Source organism: Nelusetta ayraudi, unplaced genomic scaffold (genome assembly GCF_046127955.1).
Source record: "Nelusetta ayraudi isolate G7.1 ecotype Tasmania unplaced genomic scaffold, CSIRO-AGI_Nayr_v1 ptg000135l, whole genome shotgun sequence".
NCBI lineage: Eukaryota > Metazoa > Chordata > Actinopteri > Tetraodontiformes > Monacanthidae > Nelusetta > Nelusetta ayraudi.
Window position 1 is genome coordinate 13,312,486 of NW_027466185.1, and position 22,515 is coordinate 13,335,000.

At 41.8% G+C, this 22,515-nt stretch overlaps 2 protein-coding genes and 1 pseudogene across 2 annotated transcripts in view; 1 reads left to right on the forward strand and 2 right to left on the reverse strand.

Annotated features, from left to right (window-relative positions):
- Positions 1 to 804: 804 nt before the first annotated feature.
- LOC142905112 (brevican core protein-like) lies at positions 805 to 14,228 on the reverse strand. Its single transcript, XM_076051618.1, has 14 exons — positions 14,008 to 14,228; positions 10,617 to 10,699; positions 10,071 to 10,439; positions 9,785 to 9,959; positions 9,532 to 9,659; positions 9,072 to 9,365; positions 8,712 to 8,980; positions 5,666 to 6,107; positions 3,388 to 3,495; positions 3,055 to 3,213; positions 2,887 to 2,969; positions 2,082 to 2,226; positions 1,797 to 1,979; positions 805 to 1,625 (listed from the first exon to the last, which is right to left on the reverse strand). The coding sequence occupies exons 1-14, from the start codon at positions 14,025 to 14,027 to the stop codon at positions 1,513 to 1,515; spliced, it is 2,571 nt and encodes an 856-aa protein (XP_075907733.1). The 5' UTR covers positions 14,028 to 14,228; the 3' UTR covers positions 805 to 1,512.
- Positions 14,229 to 19,687: 5,459 nt separating this feature from the next.
- LOC142905113 (uncharacterized) lies at positions 19,688 to 20,855 on the forward strand (annotated as a pseudogene).
- A 235-nt stretch (positions 20,856 to 21,090) lies between these two features.
- mrpl24 (mitochondrial ribosomal protein L24) overlaps positions 21,091 to 22,515 on the reverse strand; it is a 2,142-nt gene continuing 717 nt past the window's right edge. Inside the window, exons 3-6 of the mRNA XM_076012217.1 lie at positions 22,279 to 22,374; positions 21,968 to 22,071; positions 21,752 to 21,882; positions 21,091 to 21,609 (exon numbers count right to left, since the gene is read on the reverse strand). Coding sequence (XP_075868332.1) covers positions 21,473 to 21,609; positions 21,752 to 21,882; positions 21,968 to 22,071; positions 22,279 to 22,374 — 468 coding nt within the window. The 3' untranslated portion in view covers positions 21,091 to 21,472. The remainder of the gene's footprint in view (positions 21,610 to 21,751; positions 21,883 to 21,967; positions 22,072 to 22,278; positions 22,375 to 22,515) is intronic.

Sequence of the window (22,515 nt, forward strand, 5' to 3'; positions counted from 1 at the left end):
CCATAGCTTCAGCAATTGGTATACACGTTTTGACATTTTGATAGCTTCGGGTAATCAAACGTGGCGACCAACAGACATTGACACCAACATACAGACTCGCATATCTTTCAAGTTAAATTGTTTAAACTGGGGGTTCAACTTATTTATACACTTTAAAATTAAGAGGTCTCCAAAAAGAAGTTAGCTTACACTAGAACTAGGTTAATATTAGCTTATCTGAGCTATATATATATATATATATATATATATATATATATATATATATATATATATATATATATATATATATATATATATATATATATATATATATATATATATATATATATATATATATATTTATGTTTACGGATACTTTTGGAAACTTTATGTGCTGCATATACACATCAAAATTCGAAGTCTTACTTACAGCAAGAGGTCTTCTTTTCTTGCTGTCTCACAACTTTATCTTTAAAATTTCAAATTTTATTCGAATGTATCTTGAGTTCTTCTTTTGGCCAAGGGTGGAGGATTTTTGACTCGTTTCCGCTCGTCACGTGACTCCAATTGTTGCGTTTTGCTGCAGCTAACAGCTGATTTAGACCGTAGCACATGTTGAATAAGTAATGCTCAATTTGGACACCAGCACTTTTATCAACCTCTCACACTTAAAAAAAAAAACAAAACAAACGTTTTCTTCATTTCCACCGATTTTTTTTTCTTGTTATTAGCATAATTAGACTAAAACGGGGCGTTATTCTAAATATTGTTAGCAGAATTATCAAGTTGCAACACTTTACAAAAAATCCATACACGATGTGATGGGGAAGCTATTTATTGTTATTCTTTGTTCTGTTCTACAAAACTTTATTACAACATAAAGTTGAACAAAACTGTGTCTGCTGATGGGGTGGGGTGGGGGCAAGCGGTCAAAGGTCTGTAATAAAAATGCAGATTGAAAGGCAACCAAAAACAATAAATCTCATACTGGATTTATTGCCTTTAAGATTAACTTTGTGCTTCAGTTGAAAGATGACAGAGTGCACTTGTAAAGGCTGAACAGGCTTACAACGAGGGTCCTCAAGAAATTAGCACCATTGTTAAGAAAAAAAAACAAAAACAAATGACCAGAGCTTTGCTTTTGTGTTTTGTAAGAATATTGCTGATTTTGAGCTGATGTGGTAGATTCAAACTTTTACATTTATCTCTAACTACTGGAAAAGGTAGAGTTACCAATCATCATCAACAGTTCTCTTATTTGCTTGACATACAACATAACCATTTAAGCCTTGAGCAAAAATACAGTGGAAAATATATAAAAAAAAAAAAATTAAAAAAAAATATCAGAGGATACCAACATGAAGTAGCCTGGACTTGTGTTCTCAGGCTCAGAAAAATACATTTTCTTATACAACTCTTCTCTCATTTTGTCCAGTTTACATTGTTCATTGGTCAAAGCATTTGAACTTGCAACTTGTCAACAACAGCATAACTTCATTAACTTGATCAACAATAGGAAATCATAGATGGCTTTTAAAATCTGATGTCCCAGTACTGTGGTGGTTCTTTAGAGGTTTCAGAATCCTCTCCTGGCTTATTTTTGGTTTGTGGCATCACATCGGGCTCTTGGGTTGGACCTCCAGACTCTAGACATTAGTAATAAATGACTTTCAATAACATACAAACATCTAATATTGACATTCAGAGGACAAAACCGTAAGTGTCTACAGCATAGGTTCTGTTGGGAAAAAAGTCTAATGCATTCTTAAATGATATAAAGATATTTGCTGTCACTGTTTTGTTTTGAAGTTTCTTACCATTAATGCAAAGGATCTTTGGCTTCTCCCAAGCGCCTCCTGACAGACACCTGACCAGAGGACTCAGTCTCTGCCGGAAACCCGAAGAACAGTGATAACGAACAACTGCATTTGTTTCGTATCTCTGTCGAACCTTTCCAAATATGGAGGCATTTCGGACTTTTGGTGGTGGTCCACAGGAGGCTATTGGAAGATATAAAAATGGTTGACATTATTGACATCTCAATCAATCAAATAAAAAATCAACTCCATGAGGACATACAATTATGAATTCATTTTACTCACTGGTGCCTTTCTTGCATGTGTATGCAAGGTGATAGTTGCAGGGAACGTCGCTCCAGCGGCCACCGTCATGCCACACCATCACCACGCAGTCCTCACCTGACAGGAAATAGCTGTCTGGTTGGCCTCTGTACCAGTTCTCATACAGCTATGTGCATGGATATTAAAGACATATATTTTATGAGGATGTTGAGATAACATTAATTAAACCAAGGAATTAAATTATCTTTCCCTTTTTGATAAAATGTCACTAAAGTTTAAAAAAAATAGCATTAAATTATGATGACGCCTGATAAAAAGAACTTTCCCCTGAGCCTTTTGAAATAGAGTGCATATGTTAAGTGCGTAAAAGCATTTAGTGTATGGCCATAAGGGATTCTAGGGAATATACATATACTCAGCTTGCAGATAGATAGTGCTGCATAGGATGAAGATGAATAATATGAGAGGTTAATATATTATTGCCTATAAATCTCAACAACTATAATATTAAATATTTTATTACCAGGCCTGTATCCCTTTTTTAAATATGTGATTATTTTAGACCATCCAGATTGGCCGCTTCCAAGATATAGAGCGCTAGCCAGCAGCAGTAGAGAGAGATAATAAAATTGTTTTCACAAAGCCTCACTATAACTTGAACAACAGGCCACTTTATCCCCAGTGTTCTGATGTGGAGGTGCAAAAACAACAGATCATTCTTAAAGTTCAAATTTTTTCCCCAATGATTTAAAGATGAGGCATGATGAAGCTATTTGTGTTTGCTCATAAGGGGCTGACAGACTCTCTGATTGCTTCTATTCCTCACCAGTGGGTTGCCATCAGACCAGCGGAAGTCATCCTCAATGGTCTTATCGTTCAAACCAGTCCACTGGTATTCTTTGTAGTTGGCTGTTAATGACGGTAAAGACATAGCATGAAGTCATCATGTGACATTAACTACATAATAAAAGGTAAAATGAATCTTTAAGCCTACTGTTGATGTAATTTTGCTCTTCAGGGGTCATGATGGAAACCAGATGAGCTCCCAGCATACGACAGTGCTGCTCTGCAACCTCCCAGCTGAGACGCTGGCCAAAGTGTCGGTAGCAGAATCCCTGGAACTTGTCCCAACCTGGCTCGCACTCCTCGACATCTTGGTACGTCGGAGAAGAAGCAGAACAACCAGGCTTTTGAAAGTCTTTACGGGTTTTGAAAGTTTTAGCAGAGTGTGCAAGTATTTATTACACACTTAAAAAGCAGATACATCTCCTTCACTCGCTTGGAACATAAGTGACTGAGGCAACTTGCACCACACTAAAAAGCTCACCGGTCTGGCAGAAGTCCCCTGCGTATGTTGGCAAACAGAGACAATGAACTTGCCCATTCCGCTCAGTGCATGTTCCTCCGTTGAGACAGGGATCATTGGTACAGGCATCTGAAACAAAACAGTCAGCCCATTCAGATTGACATGCTGTCAGAATATCACAAAGAAAAGACAGACTATGAAATTCAGTACTGACGTATTGGATTGGCTTGAAGTTTAAATGGCAAAAAAAAAAAAAAAAAAAAAAATCAGAGCAGTAAATTACATTTACATTTACATCTACATTTTCGATAGTGACATTGTCGATAGCATTTACAGAGCATCTTCGGATGAGGATGCTGAAGCACCAGATCAGACAACAGATGGCAGCAGAGGACAAACTTCAAGTCTTCCACCTTTTCTTCTGGATTTTTTTTGTTTCTCTACAAATATCACTTTCTTCAGTAGCACTCATCCTATATGCAGTTGTAGTCTGCGACAGATCAATACAACTTCAATAACAAGCTCATGGGAACATTTCAAGATAACCACGTTATTAGTATGTTTCATTCCCTGTGAATAGATTCAAGCTAGTTCTCCACATTCAGGATGCTTATGATACAGCATTTTGGCTATTTGGACACATTTAAAACAACATAACAACACAAATTTCAATCATTCAACCACTTATTATTTAAATGTCTAAAAATATTAGCAAGGGCCGAATGTGAGTCCATACTACATCAGGCATTTTTATTATTTGGTTTGTTTGGTATCGTTACTTTATGGACTCATATGCCTCTCTGTTCATCCCTCACTGCCTGTGACTGCAATCACAGCTTTGTGCTCAAGTCAAATGAAAAAGATATACACTGAAAATAAAGACATAATTCAACTTGACATAGCATCGTTACAATGATCAAAGAGCTCAATTTTAATGTTTGCCCAGAAACAAGGCCCTTGGTTTAATTTCTCCAAAAGACCACAATTTCTTCTTTTGTCTGTGTAGTTTTCTCCGAAGAGCACACATTAAATTGCCAACAGGTGGTAAAATGAGCTTCCCACTTTGTAGTTAGCTTACCACGGTCATTCTGTGCCCCGTCTGCAGCAAATCACTGCTCTGTGGTAGCACTTAAACTTAGACTAAATGAGAGGAAAACTGCAAAAGCCCCATCGTGGACTGAACTGTAATTTATTAAGGCAAAGTTTTACAAATTAAAACACATCTCTGTCTGAAAAACTTCTTACTAAAGGATTGTGCTGACCTACAGAGGCTGTGAGTGCATTTTTAACTCACAGTGGAGATTTCTTGAAACTAAAAAGAAGACAGATTATTATAAGATTATTTTCAAAATGATAATTTGGCTAGTTTTAGAATTCAAATTCTGGCTTACATTTTCCATGCATACAGAATCTTCCCAAAAATTTGTCTTAGTAGAAACCTTCCTCCATTCAACATACTACGCCAGGATATGACGTTATGACAAATTACAAATTTTACTTATAGGGACTTAAGGAAACCAGAATTAAATGTTGTTTTTTAAAGATGATGAGGTAAATCATCAAAGAGTAAAAAAAAAAAAAGGGTAATTTTTACACAGTGCTGCACACTAAAATACAACTTTCATCTCTGTGGCACATAAGTATCAAACACTTTAGAGTGATAAATTCTTCATTTTGCAAATCAACACTCAATATCATTTGTGCTCATACACATAACATTATGTGCTTCTGCTATTCCACTGTCCAAGTTAGCAAAAAAAGTCTACAAGAGTGCAAGATGTCGTTTTACATATTCATCTTTTCAGATTGTAGCATTTAATCATGCAAGTTATTTTCTACACCTTAAAAAGACACTTTTGAGGGCAAAGTAGAATGACTTGTTCATGAGAAAGATGCATTCATTATAACCAAGAAACATAATTTCTTGTTCTTCTTCAGTTCTTACTAATACCATCAGTTATTGTGAGGGGAAAGAAAGACCATGAACATACAGCTATATAACTTCACAGAAGTCAGTCTCAGGGTGAGGGAGTAATAATCATGCATAACAAAAACTGGATAGTTGACAAATGGGAGCTGTCCCAAGGTGAGTATCTTGAAGGGAAGGTAGAGTCTCAAGGAGAGAAGTAGGGAGTTTTGAGGTGAAGCAGAGGGGGTCAGAAGGGTGAGGAGGGGAAGTGTTTTACAGGAAATGTAGCAGGCGGGGGCAGAGGACAAACCACGAAGGATTTTTAGTACATCACTGCGTCGAGTAGCAAGAGGAGGATAGTTAAGCTGATGAAAGTGGCTTTCACATTACCTGAGGTTTTCCCTGTCCCGCCTACAGCTGCCCCCTCATTGGGTAAGATAAGCAAGTTGGGTGAATGGGTAAAACTAAACTCAACGTCTGCCGCGCCGTGCTCCACTGGCGGCATGAAGGTTGTCACCTTGTGGGCCTCCGCTGGCCTGTGGGAGACCTTTGTTGCTGGAGTGGTTGGGCTCCAGGCACGTTTGGACCAGTGTGTGGTGGTTGTTATGGTTGTGGTGCTCGCCTTCATTGTAGGTTTTGTTTTCCACAAGGAATCTGGAGTTGCATGGGTGGTGACTGAGGAGAATTTCCTACTGCTATCTGGATTGTTCACAGGCTTTGGGTGTCCAGTGGTGATAGTCGCCCAGTGAGATGTTTGTGAACTACGGGCAGAGAAACTGAACCCCCCCTCACGGTTCAGTTCTTCTGAACTCGTTGGAGTAATGTTGGCTTCCTCCTCTGGGGCAAATGTTGGCACGACATCATCTTCAAGGGTTCGGGCATGATTACCCTCATCGCTGGTGGGGGAAATGTTGCCGCGTTCATGCTCTGTAGCTTTTGGTGTGGCCATGGCTTCCTGTTTAAGGATTGGGGCAACATTAACCTCCTCTTCAAAGCTTGTGGCAAAGTTCCTATCATCATCTGCACTGACTATGTTATAATTTTCTTCCCAGGCAACTGTTGGCATTACCATAGTTTCATCTTTAAGTGTTGGGGCAATATTGGCATTAAAATCAGGGAAAAGGGTAACAATCTCAAGAGTTGGGTCAATGGGGAGTTCTCTTTCATCAGTGACTACTGGTACAAATCTAGATTCACCCTTGGCATTTGGGGTAATGCTAACTTCCTCTTTCAGTGAAGAAACAACCTTGGCATTGTTATGGGTTGGGGATGCTTCGTAATCTTCCTTGTGCTTAACTGTTGGTATAACCTCGACTTGTACTGCAAGATTTGGGGAAACCCCTTCAACAATGGAGGATATGTTGGCTTCTATTTCTTCAAAATATACAGTTGGTGTAATAGCTTCTTCTTTTTCTTCAAGGTTTTGGTCGACATTAACTTCTCCACTTCCACTTCCTGTGATGTGTGCATCCTCCTTCAATAAGGAGAAAGCCTCATCCTCTACTTTGGGTGTCGAAAAGACATTTTTTTGTTCTCGATCAATGACTGTTGTTGCGACACTAGCTTCCTCCTTAAGGCTGAGGCCAACACTGTCATCTTCCAGGGAAGACAAAGCCTCTGCCAACTGTAGCGTTGGAGGCATTTTGAGTTCTTCTTCAGTGATTGCGTAAACTGTAACCGCCTGTTGAAATGATATGTCAAGTTTATCTGCCCCCTCCTTTATATTGCTGAGATTCACAATTTTTTGCACAAATTCTGAAATTTTAACATCGTCTCCAAGGACTTTGACAGCTGTGCCAAGTTCATGTCCACTCGCTTCTTCATATTCGGTCGCTGCAATATCTAAATAGACGCTATATCCTGATGTTTGAGCACTCTCAGTAGTTGCATTATAAGGCAGGATTTGAGAGGCATTTGACTCTTCCAAAGACTCTGCAGTTACAAAGCTAATTCCAGAATAGAGATTTGTTAGATTAAGATGATTTTCCTCACTGTCCAGCATGATGGTGTCCTCATTTTCTGAGCTTGTACTTCCCTCCTGCGACACTGTGGGGAAGGCATCCAATTGCACCTTGCCAGAAGAATTTGATGCAGATGAATGTGTCAAACTAGGGGGAGCAGTGTAAGACTCTGTCAGAGCAATGCTCGCTGAAGCTGAAGGTGATGGCTGAGTTGTGAAGCTGTGAGGAGGACTTGTTGAAAAAAGTCTGGTTGAGTCCACTTCAAAGCCTTTTTCTGGAAGAGAAAATATGTAATATTTACTTTAATTTAGATAAAAAGGTATTTAATGCAATGGGTTAGATGAGATCCTGAATGCTACTGTCATGTCTGTGCTTCAGCTATTAAAACAATGAAGGAAACTTAAGTGTTGATTAATTTGAGATACTATAAATTTCTGATGCGTAAGATTTGTTCACACCCAGCGGGAGAGAGGCATATTTTTTGTGTTCTAGTAAACCTCATAATAATAAACCTGATAATAAATTGGATAAGTACTGTACAATAACCCCTCTGCTGCTGCAGAAAGCAGGTGACTTCAGCAGCACCCTTGAAACATTTTTCAGGAATGCCGCTCTGGTGTCAACCCCCCATTTGCAGTGTCAATCTCATGGCTTTCTTAATATCAGCTGTGATGTCAGCGTAGGATTACAAAAACCTGAGTGCATCCACATTTTTGCCAGCCATATGTTGACTTACAAACCAGTATAAAAGTGTCTTACAATTTAATTTAACTATGTAAGGTTTACAACAGTATGATTGAATAATTATAATAACTAATTCAATTGTCTGCCATTAGAGATTGATCCACGTAAGACTACATGCAACTTGTGTTTGACATACCTTGAGAAACATCTCCAGACCCATCCAGGGGTGCCCACGCTGAGGTTCGATCCATTATGGGCGAAGCCGTAGTTTGTGGTACTTGTGTGACAAACTCATCCACTTCTTTGAAGGCCTGAGTTGAAAGATAAATCTCAACAGGTTTTTCAGCTTTTTCCTCTTCCTCCTTCTCCTGAACCATGGGCTGTAGGGTTGTTGGCCTTCCTCCTTGAGTGTGACCACTGTCCCTCTCACTGAGATTGGCTTGAGCTTTGCCAAAATCCAACTTGCTTTTTTGTAATATTTCTTCAGATACCTCTGGTCTTTCAGACGGCCGAAGATCAATCATGGGATTTCCATTCGGCACCGGCTGGCTCTGTGTGTGAGGTCCATTTGGGGATTTGGGGAATTCTGTGGTGCTTTCATGCTCGGACTCATAGAAGGTGAGTTTCAAACTTTGGTGGGGATCTGTCTCGTTATAAACAGTGGGTAGAGATGACGTGCTTTGTGGGGGAGCATATGTTTCTGTCATCCTAGTGGTAATGCTCATCAGAGCTGTGGGCCGCGGAGGGTCTTCCACAGTCATTTCTGTGGGAGACAAAACCTCATCCGTTGCCTGAAGAGATTCTGTTGTATGTGTGGTATTGATGGAAAACTCTGGTGATGCTGGCTGCGCAGCAACTTGGTCTGCCTCGTTGGAAGGTCCGGGATAGATGGGAAAAGATGCAACAACCCGTTGAGCCTTGAGCTCCACTTCTTCTGCGCCGCGTGGGTTCAGCTGCAGCTCCTGATCAGCCTCCATGAGAATAACAACATTTTGCCCAAATTCTTCCGGCTCTGTCGCCGTGTAATCCATGGGAGAGTCTGTATTAGACTCACCATAACCTACAGAGGGCAGATGAGTGTCAAAATGTTTACATTTGCAACATAATTTCATATCTGCTTTGCGCTATTTCCTCAGAGACAAATTACTCACTTCTGAAACAATATACATCATGAAGGCTTGAAGGATGCGGGAAGCCGGTTTGGTTTCTGAAGTGGTAGACGATTTTGACCCCCGCCTGAGGCCCACCGCAACGCTCTCGAGGTGTTGTGATGGGATAGCGGACGCTCCCATCCGACAGCCAGCCGGGGCTGCACCGATCCAGACCTTCACTCCACGCCAAGTACAGCTGTGCCGTCGTGGCCAGCTCCGCTCCTGTGTCTCTGCAGTGCGACTGTGCTTTGTCAAATGAGAAGCGCTGCGGGACGATGTCGTGAAAAACCTCCCCTACAAACACAGAATGTTAGCTGTCAACCGTTTTTGTCGTATTTTATGGCGAAATTGCAACTTAACTTGATAAATTAGGTTAACGTATATTCCACCTGACAAAGCACTGTGGTTATAAAAATGTATGTTGTGTATTTCGTAGAAGAGCATTAAATAATTTTCTTACCCTGCATCTCCTCAATGTAACAGTATACATCATAAAGATCATCTCGGTCCATCGTTCCATAGTTTCTCACTCCCGGACTGCCATTCATGTCTCCATAACAACCTTTACGAGGCACTTGAATTGGGTATCTGCAATAAGCAGTGGCATCTCTGAGTTAGTGCATCAAAAATAGACTTGTGTATCTTCTGGAATCCTGCCATGGCAGATTTGAAGTGTGAGTTGTACATGTGAGCATCGCTGGCTAATCAGATACCTGACAGACTGGTCAGCCAGCCACCCTGCATCACACTGTTCATAGCCATCATGGTAGGCAGCCAGCAGCTGGTCAGGGGTGGCAATCTGTGCCCCGATGGCATCACAAGCCTGTTGTGCTTCCTGGAAGGAAAATGCATAGCGACCTGCAGCATCTCTATAATGGAATACAACACCTGAAAACACACACACACACACACACACACACATACAAATGCTGAAGTAAGCTCAGCTCAGTAATAAGAGGCAGATAAGAAAAAGGATTATATGCAAAGTATCTTTATTACCTTTGACCGTAAGTTTTATGAGGGCACTGGCGTCCTCCAGGCCCTGCTGCACTTTGCAGCGATAGTGGCCCGAGTCGCTGGAGCGCAAATCTCCCAGCCACAGCGACAGATCATCAGGGAAGGAGGTGTAGTTGAGCCAGGCGCGATCTTTGTACGCTTCGTTTACCTTCACCCTGTCACCCCGCCACACAAGGATCTCAGTCTCCACGTCGCCGGACACCACCGACCACTTGACCCGAGGCGCAGCAGTGGAGGAGGTGGCAGGCGAGGAGGACAGAGACACCGAGCAGGGGATTGAGGCTGAGCTGCCCAGAGGAGTGGAAATGGGACCGAAAATGGGGACCTTCACCTCCAGGTGCTGGACATCCTCTGCAGGGGTACAGGGGAAAGAGATAAGGGGGACAGGTGGAGCGTGAAGAGCAGAGAGGCTTGGTAAGGTTGCTAACCATGATGGATCTTGACTTTAAGTGCACCTTTAAGCCCTATGTGCGCTTTGCTTCATGCTGAATGGGAAATAAGTGCTAATAGCGATCTATGTAAGATTACCGATTGCAGGAGGAGGAGTCCGGGTGGGGAAGCACAGAGTGAGGCCGCAGACGGCCAAGAGAAGTGGGATTGTTTGCACATGTCTGAGGAGAAATACAGATTAAAAGAAAATCTGTGTAAGACATAACAGGGACCATGTAAAACAAAGAATCTAGCTGTCCCACTCTAAACATAGGAGAGACATAGATGATAATGAAAGAACCCATTTTCAGGTAATATACACACAGCAATTGCTCATTTTGGATGTCATGAATATTACATTTGTAATGTACAACACAGAAGGGCTACGAATAGCGAGTATAACATTGCATGCCTTGAATAAAAATGACCAATAGTCAAGTGGAATTTATGAAGTCATCAGAGCAATTGTCATTTTAAAGTGTAGACTGTAATTTTAGCAAAGTTTATCTCCTTGAATGCCGTAATCCGAGGATACATTTGAGTCCCAATTTGGCATGCTTTGAAGTCTGTAAGTCACAGTAACCTGCTATTTTTGGCTACTTTGTTGCGACAGACATCCGAACTTGAAAGCAAAAATCTCCGCATCTCAGTCTCAACAACACACGACTGTGTATCGAAAAAAAAAAACCTCAACCACGGAGCAAAGAGCGAGCTCTCTTGGTTTTTTTTTTTCAGGGGAGGAAGCTGGCAGCACAAGCTCCTGACCACAAGCTATTCATCACCTCCAGGAGCTAATGACACAGCGTCTCAGGCCGACGGCGTCGCGCCAGTTCTCCATCACCAGTCCAGCCCTGTTATTAAGTCAGGAGGCTGAGACGGCCACAATGAAGCTGCAAATGTTCCTTTCATGTAAAATGTCCACGCTCAAGCTCCAAACTTCTGGTGATCAGAATGATGGAATGTGTTTGAATCCTATTGCTGTTGTTTTTGTTGATCAGTTCACTTTATAAAGGTGAAGCCTTTCTTTCTACTGGTGGAAAACTAATTTGGGGAATTGGCATATTAGGAATGGGTGTATTGGGAAGTGGTATTGTCTTTAATTTATATGGAATGACCAAATAAATATTTCATTGATTTCATTTCATTCAATGAGAGCAGTTGCCTATGTAGGTGGTATGTGTCACATCCCATTTACGTCCTGCACATGAAATTGTGACACAGTAAAAGTGCAATGAGTATAAAGGATGGAGATTAATTAACAATGCATTTATTTAAAAAAGAATTTCTGCATGTTGGTTTTCACACGTGTAGCTTTTTTTTAACGTTTTTTTTCTTTCTCTGTGTAATCTAAGCATATTGAGTTAAAAGTCTGAACTTGATTTGACACGCTTGTGGCACCAGGTGCTAATAGTTTTATAAGTGTACCGAGAGAGCGGGTACCTAAAAATGGCAGCAGAAATGGTCAAACAAGAGGTGGAGTCGACTTATTCTGCGCCTCTACACCGAACATCTTTCCCGCGTGTCCGCGCATACACAGCTCATTAACTTGTGTCCACTTAAAATGGCCTTCTTTGATGAGGGGATAATAGCTGTCTGTTTGGTTGCCGGCTGGGCGGGCTACACGGGGCTGCTCTCACTATTAGTATTCTTGACAAGAAAACGCCTCACAAACAGCGGAGCCGCGGGCCAGCAGGACAGCTGCACACTGTGCTTTCACTCCATACCGACTCCCGTACAAAAGGCCCTCGGGGAGGGAAATTAAAGGACGGGACGCTGGCACACTCGGCTGATTTTTCCTCCATTGCTTCGCTCTCCCCTTTTCAAGGCCTGAAAAAAGACGTTTTAAATGGCTCTGGATCGGCTCCGATGAAAGGAAGGGCCACGTAAGGACACTGCATGCTGTTTCGAATTGACAGCGTGCTCGTATACGACCCTTGTGCATTCAGAGTGAGGGCATAGGAGAAAATCGAGGCTGCGCCACATTATCTTGTGGATCTTTTGGCTCCCATTGTGCTCTGGGCCCACCGTTGCCATGCAGTCCCTAGCTCTGCACACTTCGGCGACAGAAACAAGAAGTCAAGCCAGAAATCAATGCCACCGAGTGTACTTCTTTTGTGGGGAGTACAACAAAGTACCTGCAGACAAACGTGTTAAAAACACATGAATGTATTATTTGTCAATGCTCTCAAACGTCACATCAATTAACATACAATAAAGCCGCTGCTCAGACCTCCATCATACCTCTGCTGTACTGACAAACTAACTACACTGCTGCCTGTTGTGGAAGCCTAGAGGCCTTTCATTAGGGTCTTTTCTGTCAAAAAGCCAAAAACTGATTTCAGCTAAAAGGTTTCAGCAAGGCATGAGGAGGCACTGGTCAGTCTGCAGTCTACTCTGCAGATGCTGCACTGGTTTAAAGTTTCTCATATTGACCTTTGAGTGACGAACTTGGCGAATCTATCCAAGGGTACAAGATGGAAACTTTACAAAGTCTTAAAATTCTCACTTAATAGGGTTACCAAATGCAAACCAACGTATTCATCCTGCTTGGTAGCACAGAGTTGAAGGTCATCCTACTGCCTTGTACCATCCATGTCATTGCACAATACTATTCAAGACGAGGTCAAGAAACCTTACTGGTCAAGCACCTTACAGTGAAGGGGCTATATTGTGTTTCCTACCATTTACCACATGGCACTTTCTTTTCTTTTTTTTACTTTTACACTTGGAAGGAATTTGCTTTGGTGTAGTTGGCACTTGATAAACAACGGCAATATTAAAAAAAGAACAGCAAACTTTACTAAATATATAGAAACACAAGCTGACAGATTCAGCATCTCATCAAAACGACTGAATCAGTGAACCACCAAAGTGGTGAAAGTGAAACTGACCCCATCCCCATCCTCCACCTGTCCCGGACTGACAACCACCTCCGCCCAGAGCTGGAAGAGGGGGGAACTAACAGAAATAAGTGCACTTAAGTCAAAAGCTGCTTTTCTTGCAGGGCATCACGAGGGGGTGGGGTGGTGTGGGGTGGGACATGGGGCGATTTGCAGCATAGGTCAGGTAGCATCTCTGCTTCCCTCTGCTTCCGTCCAGGAGGAAAACGCGTTAAGATCATTTAAAAATAACTAAATAAAATAAAATAGAAAAGCAATATTCAAGACACAGGGTGTGCCTTGGCGCTTTTGGCTGTATCTTTAAAGTTAAAACGGTCCGCGATTCTTCAAGGACTGATCCGTAATAACGTAGGAGGTGGCAAAACCATTAAACACGAAATTGCAGAAACACAATAATTTTAAAAAGAACCAAGTGCTCTAAATGCAGGGAAACAAATAGAGGAAAATACATAGATACTCCAATAAAATGGTGGTGGACGTTTGTAAGCGTCTGACATTCCAAGAGCTCTGATAAAAACAAATCTAAGTTTTAAAAAAAGAATTAAAATTAAAAAAAAATTTAAAAAAAATTAAATTAAATAAAAACCTACCGGCTTCCGCGGGGCAGCATTTCTGCTGATGCAGGGCGGGATGAACTTCTTGGCTGTGATAACTATTATCCCGTCAGCTGCTCTCAGATTGCTGCACTGCGACTGTCCCTGTCGGTCGGTGGGGTTCGGGGGGCTGCAGAGCGCAGCTCGGGATGCTCTGCAGCTAGAGAAGGAGGTCTGAGCCAAGACTTCAGTGCGAGGCTCAGACAGAAATCGAGAGGAGCTTGTGAGACTTGGGAAGCCCGATATAAAATCCAGAGCTGCCCACTGAGGGAGGAGGTGGAGGGGGGAAGAGAGAGAGAGAGAGAGAGAGAGAGAGACGTCATGAGAAGCCGCCAATTTTTTTTTTTATATTTCCAAGGTAACAAAACAATATTTTATAATCATTAAATGTTTCTGCTCTGCATGCCACTCAGACAGATGCGTTCAGGGTCAGCTGCGTAAAGCGGGCTGAGCTGACTGAGACGTCGTCGTCTGGTGCAGGTGAGTCTGCTAATGCTGCAGCACATCACCGTGACGGGAGGCGAGAGCTGACGGCACAAACTCCAAATACGCATCGCTTCACACGAAAACACAACACAAGCAACTTTGCTGGGGAGCCGTTTGCTGCACCGTCCGTGTGACGTGTAAAGGAAAGATTCTGCTCCAGACATTCACAAATGCGTTTTGAGGAGTTTTTTTTTTTTTTTACACTTGATCTGGGACCAATGAAATTAAGACAATGTCTGATTAGTAGCAATAAACGATCCACTGCCGCAACTTATCTGATCCAATGTGTATGCACCCCAATGCTTCTCAAGGAAAAAATGTGTATTACTCAAACAGTGGAACCAGCAGTCCTTAAATGTTGGCAGAGAAAATTAGAGCCTTTCATAACGAAGTGCCTTGGACGCGTCCGCATGCAGACCACTCCAGTGGAGTTGCCCAGTGTCGAGTCGAGGAGACTGTGGTAGAGCACAAATTATTGTCGAATACGCCTTTAATCATAGTTTTCCTGCAAGGAAAGGACTCTTATGGTTATATCTCTCCTCCTGAATTAATAGTAATACATAAAATGTTGCAGACTGACAAGGTCTGACCTGTCTCACCTCTGCTCATGTCGCCAGTGTCACTGTCGAGATTTGTGCGTATCTTGCAGGATAAAGTGGGCGTTCACTCCCACAAGGTGCGTACAGATCTCAGTTGGCAGCATGCAGATCTCGACCTGGCACCTGTTCCATCATGTGGTGCCTTGGACACACATCCCCACCCTGAGCACTCCAGTGGAGTTGGCCAAAATGCGGTAGAACTGGGCAAGGAATAAAATCATAGCTTTCCTTCAAATAGGACACTCATGGCTGAATCTGTCCCGAATTAACTGCAATATATTATGACGTTTTGCTGACAGACTAGTTCTACAACTGATGATCTGGCGGGTCTGACTAATCCTGACAGTAACCTCTGCACACGTCGCCGTCTGCAAGGGAAGTTGAGCTGCTCAGATGTTCCGAGACGTTCTGCCAAACACTCGGTGTGGGTTTTAACTACGCTGACTGGTTTTCCTTTTTTGAGTTGTTACTGTGCTGCCGGCTTTACCCACTCAGTCAGAGTGACTTATGCCTTCTGGGCGTCATCATTCCCACAGGCTGGAGCAGTCAGTGCTTCACAGCCAAAAGGAATTTGACACCTGGACAGAAGTGAGACTGTCAGGGAGCGAAAACTCAACACTTGTGGACCAGAGGGGTTGTTCTATCCAGCCAGATGGCAGTCGGTCAGCGCCACAGGTCATTTAATTACTGATCAGCAAGAATGACTTGTAAGACAAAATCCTTTCTGCTGCATGCAAAACCAATGTGTGTGGTGGGTGGGGGCTGGACATAATAATATAGCTGTATTTCATAATTTATTCAGTATTTGAAGAGTAATTTCTCAATAAAGAGCTAAATTAAGTCGCACTTCAAAGACAGATATTTTTGAAACTCTTTTGTTCATTTTGAAGTGACATGGAAGTACATGTTTTCTACATATCCCATGATACATTCTTTTCTCCAATGAGGTGGGTCACCAAACCACTCTATCCATCTGCTTCTGGTCCAGCCCCTCTGTCAAATTGTAGCCCACGAGTCAAAATGTTTGTCCACCCCTGGTCTAACGTCAGCAACTAAAGTTAGGTAAAATACTGACTGATTGGAGTTTGTCAAGATGGATGCTCTGTGTTCTAACCGATCTAAGAATGAGTACAACAGATGTTTGTTACATTGAAAATACATTTAAAATGGTATAGATTAAATAATTTAGTACATATACATTACATGAACAAAAAGAGGACTTGGGAACATGTTAAACCAAAACACTGTGATATTAAAAAGGGGGGGGGGGAGCATTACGCTCAATCTTCAGCTAAGTTGTTGCTTCAGTATTAAATACAAAATGGGTAAAACTTACTTCAATGTTTAAATGAAATATGAATGCTATTAACATCCATTTCCAATACCCGCTTCTTCCTGAGCTCAGGGTCTGCTGGAGCCTCTCCCAGCTGTCATAGGGCGAAGGCAGGGTGACGCCCTTCACAGGTCGCCAGTTCATCACAGGGCCACATAGAGACAAACAACCATTTGCACGCTCACACACACACTTACTCACTTTAGAGTTCACAATTCACCTCACATGCATTCTTTTTGGACTGTGGGAGGAAGCTGGAGAACCCGGAGAGAACCCAGGCAGACGCAGGGAGAACATGCAAACTCTACACAGAAAGGTCCCAGACCCGGAATCAAACCCACCCTCTTCTTGCTGTGATGTGACAGCGCTAACCACAACGTTTATTTATTTCAGAAAAAAAAGAAAAAAAAATCTAGAATATAACCTTGCATAAAATATAAATATAGATAAGGTAGAAGGCTACTGTGTATAAACTTTATAACCACAGTACTCAGTTTTAGATCTTTAGATGGATAGAAAACCTTATGCATTTGTTTTACCCTTTTGTTCCAGAAACAAACCATGACATATTGGGATCCGACTGAAGAGTGCTCAGTGACTAAATAAAATCCAAAATAGACAGACTTGCACCAAGGTCTGGAATCCATGCCTCAGGCCTGCATGCTAGCTAACATCACATTTTCCAGCAGTACTCAAAGAGCTGACCTGTAATTAGACACTGTCATTATATTGTAGCTTGGTTGAGATCATCAAGCGATTCGAGAGCAACGCTGAAATGTTGCGTTTGTTACATCTTTCAGAACAACTGAAAGATGTTGAGCAGCTTATTGACTTCTCTGCCTTCGCACAAGAGATTTTGTGTTTCTGATCAAACACACAGCAAACATGCACTGAGACCGTCCCATGAAGGACGTAAGATTGGGAAATAAGTAATTGAAAGTACAAAGCTGCTTTAATTACCTCCTGTAATAAACAATTTGGGAACAAGAGCACATTTGTGAGCACTTGCAACCTGCATCCACATGTGGAATCAATTGGCTCAGATAGCTTAAAGGCACAATGTGACTCAGCTAAAATACAGAGTCCTGCATCTTTTTTTTTCTTTTTTTTTTGCTTAATACTGCCTGAGTCATGTTCAGCAGTTTCATTTAACTGTATTACCAGAACTGCAGTCACCTCACCACAAAGTGGAGAATTATGAGAGGGGCATTCTTCAGGCTTTTTGCAGATGGTCTTTGTGTGTGTCAAGTATGAAAGTAGGGCGAGAGGAAAAAAGCAAAAGTAATTTGAAGCAATACAAAGGTCCTTCTTTACTAACTTCGCATTGGTGTAATAGGACACTGAGACCCATGCAACGCTCATTGCAGAAGAAGTAGAGACAACCAGTTGTTTCACCCCCCCCCCCCACCACCACCACCACCACCACCACCACCCCTCTTTCCGTAGAGGCAAAACAACCTCAGAAACCAGTTTCCGCTGACTGACTGCTTTTCTTCCCTCTCGGAGGCCAAGCGCATGGATGGCAAGGCACACTGGTTCAGGAGGGACCAGTCTGGTAGGGGAAGGTGCTGCACTCGACCACTCGCCAGAAGTCCACGCCATCTGCCCCGATGTGACTGCACTGACCAGAAATTAGCACTGAAGGAGGGCTACATTTTTGTAGCTACTTCATGACCTCATGATCGAAGCTCAATGAATCCAATATGTTATCATAAATACTACTTTATCTGACTTATTGAAAAAAAACATGTTTTTATTTGTTTACTTTCTTGAGGCTCAGTTGTTCAAACATCCTCCCAACATCACTTGTACAGAGTGAGCTCAGGGTTGTGGAATGGACACAGATAGGAATCAGAGACCAAGTGGACGACAGAACCCGGCCAAGATGAAAGATCAGCGCTGAACAGCTCCTCCTCTGAGAGGCTGAGGTAGCCCCACATCTCTGGAGATGCTCTTACGTGGGGGATACTGGAGCCATTAGTTTCTCCTGGGTGAGACTACAGAAAACTACATGGGCTTCAGCAACTGTGCTCGGTTTAGTATTTTGATCACGTCATGGACTTGATGATCTTCTACCTTCTGAATAAATAAAAAGACCATAAACAATATTGTGAATTTGTAGTATTGTGTAATGCTTCTGCTGCAGCACTTTGTGACTGAAGATTAAAAAAATATTCAGTTAATTAGTTGTGTAGACATGGCAAAAACAGACTGTTAATATAGTCAATGAGCAAAAGCCCTAAGGAAATTTTGAGTGTATTTTTGTTTAAAAGATTAATCATACTTTAGGAATTGACTCATTTTTATGTTGATTTGGCACCTTACCAAAGTCTGCCGCTGCCCAGAAATGTAATGCAAAGCAAGGCATTCAGGCATTCTGGCAAACTTCGGAGACGTTGCCTTCACTAATGAGTTTTTGCATGGAACTCTGCAACATTCTTTGTAGCGACGAGATTGTGGTAAGAGATGAGGCAGATGTGTATACAGCTGCCAATCGATGGATCAACTATGACACAGAAGAGAGGAAACAATACTTTGGTGAGCTTTTCTCAAAGGTAATGTTCTTTATCTACATTTGCACAGTGTTAACTACTGGTTGATGGTTCTTCAATAATTACTGCAACAGTTATCTTATCTATTCGAATCCAAAATTGTCACACCGCGTGTGGGATAGGCAGTTTTAATTTTTTAGAAAAATGGATTGAAGGATAGAAAGATTTGCGCCACCCTGCATGACAGGGTGACAGGAAACTGCCAAATGGACTAAAATCACAAGGATTTTTTTTAACTGTTAGCAGAAATCAGTCCAGGCTATTAAAACGGTTTGTTTTTTTTAGTTCTTGGGCTTATTCCTTTTAGAGTATTTTTTGTCAAACACACACACAATAATAAAGTGATTTAATATATTAGTAATATATTAATTACCCTTATTACAGCAGCAAAATGGTGACTGGCCATTATCCCGTAACCTGTGCAGGTCCGGCTGGCCTTGACAAGTTCAGAGTTCATCAGTACAATTATCCGAAAGAAGGAGTTGTTGAGAAACGACAATCAGTGCCTGAAAATGGGGATTGACGCCTTGTGTCTTCAAGGCCGGATGATGGATTACTATCCTCCTGTGTATGCTCGTAACACTGGCGCTCGCCCTCGTCTCCCTTCAGCTGTTCTGTTAGCCGTTGGAGGCCACACAATCTCACTAGATAGTGGCATTGTTACATATGATTTCCATGTACACAAGTGGATCAAAGTGAATAACGACATGGAAGCTCGTTACCACCACGGCACTGTTTTCTACAATGTGTGTATTTACTTGGTGTCTTTGGTGGGCAAGATCAGAGGAACAAGAGTCTCAAGAGTGTGTGCAAGTTTGACGTGGGCACGTGCACGTGGTAGAATGTTGCACCCATGAACTCCTGCCGTGGCTATGTGAGCGTGGCCTTGCTAAATGGACAAACTTATGCAATGGATGGTTTCAATAGCAGCATTTCAGAGAGAAGCACTGAGCGCTGCAGCCTAGAGACCAGCAAGTGGGCTGCCACTGCCCCAATGAACATAGCGAGGAGCAATGCCAGCTGCACAGCACTGCACAATAAGGTGAGATCATATGAGACAACATATATACTATATGCAAATCCTACAATCCAGAAGCAGACCAATGGACATCAATCTCACCAATGAGCAAAAAACACATTGGTTTGGGAGTAATCGCCAATGCAAGCCAAATTTTTGCCGTAAGTGCATGAGCCAATACAACTTTTTACATAACAAAAATGTTAATGGCATTGAGAACAAAACTTTTGATTAAAAAAAATCTAATGAACTTCAAAAAAAAATCTTATGGAAAATTAAACAAATCAAATTGTGTTTTTGTTCTGATAGGTTGGTGGCTTTGAGGGCCGTTTCTTCCTACGCAACGTTGAGGCCTACAACCCTGAGACAAACGTTTGGCTTATTAGTGTTGTCACCTCGCAGCAACTTTGGGATGGCAATAGTTGAGGATCGCCTGTTAGTTGTTGGTGGAATTAGTGGGCATAGCTGTCTCTCATACAATTCGTCTTTTCAGTTTGTTGTTGGCCAATATTATGGTAAAGGTGGGTCACTTAAAGCAGAGTACTATCAGGCGGACACTCATTCGTGGGTTAAAATATGTGATTTGAGGTATCCAAAAAATGCCCTGGCCTTCTGTACGGTGTCCAACGAGTACACAGTGCCTCATGACACCCTTACATATGTATAACTTAAAGGAATGAATTAAGAACCGTTTTTTTTTTTTCAAAGAGTAGAAAAACAGGACTTTATGAAAAGCAAATTACAACATACTGCACCACATGTTCTATCTATTTACTTCTTCACAAAATGATTGCTGTGTTTTATGTACATTAAGTCTAAGCTATCCTTTAGATCTGTTTCCAACAGTCTCTGTTGAGTAAGCCATCACAGCTACTGTAGGTTCCTTTTGGCTTTCAGTTTAGGGATTATAATGCATCGCCAATTTCTTTTCTCTTCATTTTACCGGACTTCGAGAACAAGGCGAACAAGTGTTGAGTATGTTGTTTAATTGCATATTTCCATCTTTATTGAATTTTAAAATTTCCATTTTATTATTTTTAATTGCATCTAAAAATGTGGGTTGCTTCACAAATCAAAGAAAAACACAAAAGATTAACTATTGTTTTACCGGTTTATTGACTCGAATGTGAAGCACATGATAAACACTGACCAACTTAAAAATGATTCATATAACCACATGTAAGCCTGTGAGTCAATTTCACTTTTGTTCAATATTATACATATTTAGGATGCATTGTCAAAATACACAGCACAAGCCCTAGAAGTCGTACTTCCAGACATGTTCCTGGGGTTTTAATGTCCTGCTAATCCTGCTTGGAAACACCAACTGGAAGATCCTCATGCCCAGCCCAGATCAATTCCATGTCACCCTCACTGAATGTTTTTCTTCAAGTCTTTCTGTTAAGGTAACAGATCAGCACGCTGCCTCCAGATGCAATTTGAACGAAGCGATACCTTGTGCACATGTCTCTGTTTAGTACCAGTAGGATGTTCGGTGCCTCCTGGTTTCCTGGATACAAAGTTTCTCCATCACTTCCTCTTCTAAGGTTTTAAGCGATGGAACATAGGTATTTTCAAGGGCGTCTTCTGGAGTTGTGTCTTTGGGACCATCTGAGAAGGCAGAAATGAAAACACCAAGCAAAATCTTAAAAAAAATGTATCACTGTCATTACCTCCACCTGTGTGATGCTGATGCTGTGTGTTTTGGACAAGGAATAAAGTTCAATCAAAGCACACACACTGACTGTCTCACCTTTCCATTGCTGTGGCACGATGCCGTCTCGTCGTTCCACTACCGGCTTGGGAATGATTCGGCCCGTCCTGACTGACACTCGGACCTTCTCACCTTCCTCTGTGTATTTCCACTCTACCTCGGTGGGCTTCCTGAGAGAGCAATATGATGATGAAAAAAAAATCACTCATTTTACGAATATCAAGCAAAAGGTCAGTTTCACCAGTTTGCTATTACCTGTCAGCAGGATCAATGAGGCTGACATGACGCATCAGGATGGGAGCTTCAGCAGCAATGTAGGTCCCGCGGTAATCTGGAGTTTTCCCAACATACCTGTGATGCTACAAAGAAAACAAAAATCGAATCCAAGTGGCTTTTGATTAGACGCTGATACTAGAACAGTGCTGGGAGGGAAAAAATACACTCGCTCCCTCTAGTGGATGTAAAACCTAATGAAATAATTATTTGCCTGAAATTAATATATAAATGAAGTGGGAATGAAAGTCTTGTCAAATTAAGTTTAGGGAAGACGAATGGGACTTCCTTACTGTATTTAGTCCCTCAAGGATCAACCAGTTTCTGTGTCTGAAGACTTGGATCACTTTTCCTTGTTTTCCCTTGTCCTTCCCTGCGAGAATCTCAACCTGTCAAGGGACAACAGACACACAAAAACATAAATAAAAGGCATCAGATGGGTGATTTAATGTTTTCTGCCACGTATGCACATAAACCAACCTGATTTGCAAAACGATAACATAAAACAACGCACAGACAGTATGAACAGT

Bases quoted from the DNA above. Each gene is read 5' to 3' on its own strand.
- LOC142905112 (XM_076051618.1), bottom strand. From the start codon at position 14,027: ATGCTGCCCCGCGGAAGCCG. The intron at 9,366-9,531 runs GTAAGAAAATTA...CTGTGTTTGTAG, and splicing joins TTACATTGAGGAGATGCAGG to GGGAGGTTTTTCACGACATC. The intron at 1,626-1,796 runs GTAAGAAACTTC...ACTAATGTCTAG, and splicing joins AAAGATCCTTTGCATTAATG to AGTCTGGAGGTCCAACCCAA.